The sequence below is a fragment of the Microtus ochrogaster genome, chromosome 24, assembly GCF_000317375.1.
Source record: "Microtus ochrogaster isolate Prairie Vole_2 chromosome 24, MicOch1.0, whole genome shotgun sequence".
NCBI lineage: Eukaryota > Metazoa > Chordata > Mammalia > Rodentia > Cricetidae > Microtus > Microtus ochrogaster.
Genome location: NC_022024.1, coordinates 34,347,738 through 34,352,290, shown reverse-complemented (window position 1 = coordinate 34,352,290; position 4,553 = coordinate 34,347,738). Strand labels below are relative to the sequence as shown.

Here is a 4,553-nt window from a genome sequence, read left to right as displayed (position 1 = left end):
GCTGCACTTACGTTGTCTTTAAGATTACAGATTATCTTTGCATAGCACTTGTTGTTGTCTCGGGAAGGAACCGTCCACTCCAACGGCCAAAAGAAACTGTGGTAAACCTGCGAAGACACAAGGACAGTTTGGACGCGTTACCTTCAGTGGCTGCTGTCAAACCCTGGGTGTGGAGCCGCTTCAGTAATTAGCGCTCTGTTAAACAACACAACTTAACTCTGTTAAACAAATAACTTGAAATTCTGTTGTCAAAGCCCCTTTGACTAATCTTGCTTATTTCAACATGACTTGTCAACCTTAAGTAATATGACAAAAAGACCAAGAAAATGTGATTACTGTCTTACAGAAGAATACAAGCCAGGTGGGGTGGTGCACACCTTTAATCTCAGAGCTTGGAAAGCAGAAGCAGGTGGATCTCTCTGAGTTCAAGGCCAGACTAGCCTACACAGGGAGTTCTAAGTATTAATGTCCTCCGCCCCCAAAAAAAGAAAGAAAAGGAAAAAAAGAATACGAAGTGACCACCTTGTTAGTGGTTCTCAACCTGTGGGTCCTGACCCTTTTCACAGGGGTGACCTACGACCGTGGAAAACAGATATCTGTGTTTCAACTCATAACACTAGCAACGTTATAGTTATGAAGTAGCAATGAAAATAATTTTATGGCTGGGGATCACCACCCCATGAGGAACTGTAAAACAGGGTTACAGCGTCAAGAGGGTGAACCACTGGAGGAGGCTCAACTGTAAATAAACGTTTGTACAGGTCTGTGTGCCCAGGAGGAAGCCAGAGAAGGAACGCCACCAGGAATCCTCTCATCTCTCTGCCTTGTTCCCTTGACCCTGGAGCTGTTTGGGGAGGCTGGTGACCAGCATTCTTCCTGCCCGCCCCCTCCCCCCCATGTGGGGTTTATGTGAGGGCTGCGGTTTGGACTCGCTCTGATGCTTGCACAGAAACATTCTTACATTATTTACATCCAAAACTTTTTTTGATAGGCAACCTATCCTCAAATAATAATCAGAAATGGACCGTGGGTTCTAGGCATGTTCACAGATGCCCAGCAGTACAAGCGGCACTGGTGGTCCAGGACCAGGTCCAGAGGACCAGGGTTCAAATCCCAGCCTCTACCTGGCAGCTCACAACCCCCTGTAACTCTTGTTCCAAGGGATCTGATGCCTTCTGGCCTCCAAGGACGCACATGTGGTGAGAGACACGTGCAGGCCCAACACCCACATGCAAGACAAAAAATAAATTTTTAAAAATTAAAGAAATAATAAACACGCTCACTGATCTATTTATAATTGTAGTTTTCTGTACATTTGAAACCACGATGAATGTTTGAAGCACGTAATTGAGAAAAAGGGAAGGAAAACTCACTTCGATGTTTTCTTCCCCGAATTTCTCGATAGCTTTCTCTTCAGGCAGGCCACAGCAGCCGTACTCCAGAGGAGTAAAGACAGTTGTTGGGACGTTTTCATAGTCACACTGTTTCAAATGGAGAAAAAACGGAGACGTGAGATGATGTGGGGGGTCCTTCTGTGTATGTGCTGCTTTTATTGGTTAATGAATAAGGAAACTACTTTGGGCCTATTATAGCAGGGCAGAACAGAGCCAGGAAGGGAAAACTAAATTGAATGTTGGGAGAAAGAAGGCAGAGTCAGGGAGATGCCATGTAGGGGAAGCAAGCTGCCAGCTGGAACCTTGCCGGTAGGCCACAAGCCTCATGGTTAAATATAAAATAATGGAAATGGGTTAATACTAGATGAAAGAGCAAGCTAGCAATATGCTTAAGTGATTGGCCAAGCAGTGATTGAATTAAGAACATTGTCTTGATGGGTGACAGCACAGAACTCACCTTGACAGAGGAGCCTCCATACAGCCTCTGAGCCAGCAGCCTCCCCGCCTGGATGGCCACCGGTGTCAGCTCCAGCTTCCCCTCCAGAATGTCGCCAATAGCATAGATGTAAGGCACATTGGTCTGCTCTTCATCCGTGACAGGTATCTTTCCAGTCCTGCAACCATCGGTAGCCACGATTAGTGAAGTAAAACCATGTCCTCTTCTCCGCAGAAGAACACGGCTCTAGTTACTAAAAATAAACCTGTGCACAGGAATCAGAGTGCTCAGTGAAGATAGTGCCAACTACTTTAAAAATCAAATATGGAAAACATTTTTAAAAGCAAAACCAAACACCCTTTACCATGGTGCTCAAGACTGAGGGCAGCCACCCACTGTTGGGTACAGCAGGAAGAGCTCTCAAAGCTAGAAGTGAAGTTAACTGGATAAAGCAAGGCAGAGCGGATCAAGGAGCAACCGCGCCACGCTCGCCTCCTTACTTCTCATTGATCTTCACGCCCACCGTCTCTAAGCCAATGGTTCTCGTACAAGAATCTCTTCCTACTGCCAGCAACACCTGAAAAAATAATAAACTATTATCAAAGACTGCAGCTTAAACCATTGACCCCCAGACCCAGGAAACACATTTCATCAATAAAATTCAAGAGTGTAAGTAAACTAAAACCTTTTGTTTTTAGAAGTCTTTTGAACAGACACAGCAAATGTCCCTGGCAGGCCTTAAAAGAAAGGAACTCACTGCCTTAATTAAGACTCATTCAAAACGAAGAGCACAGGCCATGGCTCAATTATTTCCTAAGTGACAATCAGGGGAGACAAAAAGGGAAGACCATAGACAGAAAGTCTACTCAGGAACAACTTCTGCCTGTCTGTGGCCACCTGACAAGTGGCATGCTGAGTTACAGAACGGACAGTTGGCGCCATCCTTGTGCTGAAATAGATCCTACTATCAGAATCATTGAGGTGTCTTAGAATGGGCAAAGATGGGGGCGTTTTAAAGAGGAGAGTCAGCCGGGCAGTGGTGGTGCACACCGGTGTCAGCTCCAGCTTCCCCTCCAGAATGTCACCAATAGCACTCGGGAGGCAGAGGCAGGCGGATCTCTGAGTTCAGGGCTAGCCTGGTCTACAGAGCTAGTTCCAGGACAGGCTCCAAAGCTACAGGAAAACCCTGTCTTAAAAAAAGAAAAGAAAAGAAAAGAAAAGAAAAGGAAAGAAAGAAAGAAAGAAAGAAAGAAAGAAAGAAAGAAAGAAAGAAAAAAAGAAAGAAAGAAAGAAAGGAAGAAAGAAGTCATTTGAAGTACACAACAGACACCCCAAGGATGCAGCCAGACCTGGGCCCAAGCCTTACTGTGTTAAATTCGTCTTCAATGGTCTCTTCACTGGTCGTGGACTTAGCAGTTACCCTGAGTCGGCCTGGAGTCCCTGCTTCAATTTGTTCAACCTATAAAAAGGAATCAAGTTTTGCTCTTAGAGACACCAACAAGGGGAACAACTGTTTCCTCCTTTTCTACCTGCTCCGTCCGGTGAAACAGAACTCAGCCCCGCGAGGGCCTTTGCACGGATCCCCTCGCGTAGCAACATCGGGACGAGCATCTTTTATTTACCTCCTGCTTTCACGCTAACAGAGCACTGTTTACTCGACAGGCTTTTTCTCAGGTAATTCTTAAACAGAGAAATGGAGAACAGCGTGGGAAAGAGGAAACAGAGAAGGCACAGTGCGATCCCTGCGAAGGCTGCCACCACCTACTGCTGTCTCCAGGTTCATTGTCACGCTGAGAGTCACTGCCTCACAGTCTGAAGGCATCCCTTCTGACTACCGCAGCTCACTCGGCTTTCTCTGACAACAGTGAAGTGTGAGTTAGGATTTAACTGACACTCACAGTGGACATGTGTGGAAGCAGACGTGCCGCAGTTGCTATGGATACAGGGAAGGAGATACAGGCTTCTTCATCAGCAGGAGCACGAACATCCCCAGCCTACTATACACAGATGTTCACGGCAACCCACTGACAGGCTCAGGGCATCAGACGCCACTGGACAGTCCACCGGCTCTCTAAAGAAGCCTCTTGAACACTATTCAGGAAGATGCTACATTGCGGAAAAGCAAATCCTTCCCAGCAGTACAACACAATTGTCTCCTAATCACAGCCTTAATGCAAATGTAAGTGCCACACCCGTTCCCTAAAGTCAGCTGGACTGGTGGGTCTCGACCTTCCTGATGCTGAGACCCTTTAATACAGTTCCTCATGTTGTGACCCCTACCATAAAATTATTTTTGTTGCTAAACCTTAGCAGTAATTTTGCTACTGTTATGAACTGTAATGCAAATATCTGTTTTCCAGTGGTCTTAGGTGACCCCTGTGAAAAGGTCACCCAAAGCTCTCTCTCACGGTAGGCTGCACAGGAGCCTTGAACTCTGTCTATGCCACACTGTGCTCTAGCTCCTCAGACACATTAGCTAGCACCACCCTCACGGGAAATACAGAGACAGACGCTGCCATTATCCTAATTTCCAGAAGAAACTAATCTCGGAGAGGTTAAGTAATTCTCCCTAACAAACTGACAGAGTATCTGACAAGTGAGTCTGGTCTCCAAATGCCATCTCGCCAACACTAAGAGATTTAATCAAAGTCAATTCACTGAGAGAAAAACAACCCTAAACTTTACCAAAACCAAACCCCTTTCACTGGCACCAGAGGGGCTGC

General features: G+C 46.1%; 1 protein-coding gene across 4 annotated transcripts in view; it reads right to left on the bottom strand.

Moving 5' to 3' along the window:
• Txnrd1 (thioredoxin reductase 1) overlaps positions 1 to 4,553 on the bottom strand; it is an 83,636-nt gene that overhangs the window by 8,117 nt on the left and 70,966 nt on the right. For all 4 annotated transcript variants that reach the window (XM_026784536.1, XM_026784535.1, XM_005358231.2 and 1 more), the window contains 5 exons: positions 3,197 to 3,289; positions 2,331 to 2,407; positions 1,852 to 2,008; positions 1,374 to 1,481; positions 12 to 107 (listed from right to left, as the gene is read on the bottom strand). In XM_026784536.1, the coding sequence (XP_026640337.1) occupies positions 12 to 107; positions 1,374 to 1,481; positions 1,852 to 2,008; positions 2,331 to 2,407; positions 3,197 to 3,289 (531 nt within the window). The remainder of the gene's footprint in view (positions 1 to 11; positions 108 to 1,373; positions 1,482 to 1,851; positions 2,009 to 2,330; positions 2,408 to 3,196; positions 3,290 to 4,553) is intronic.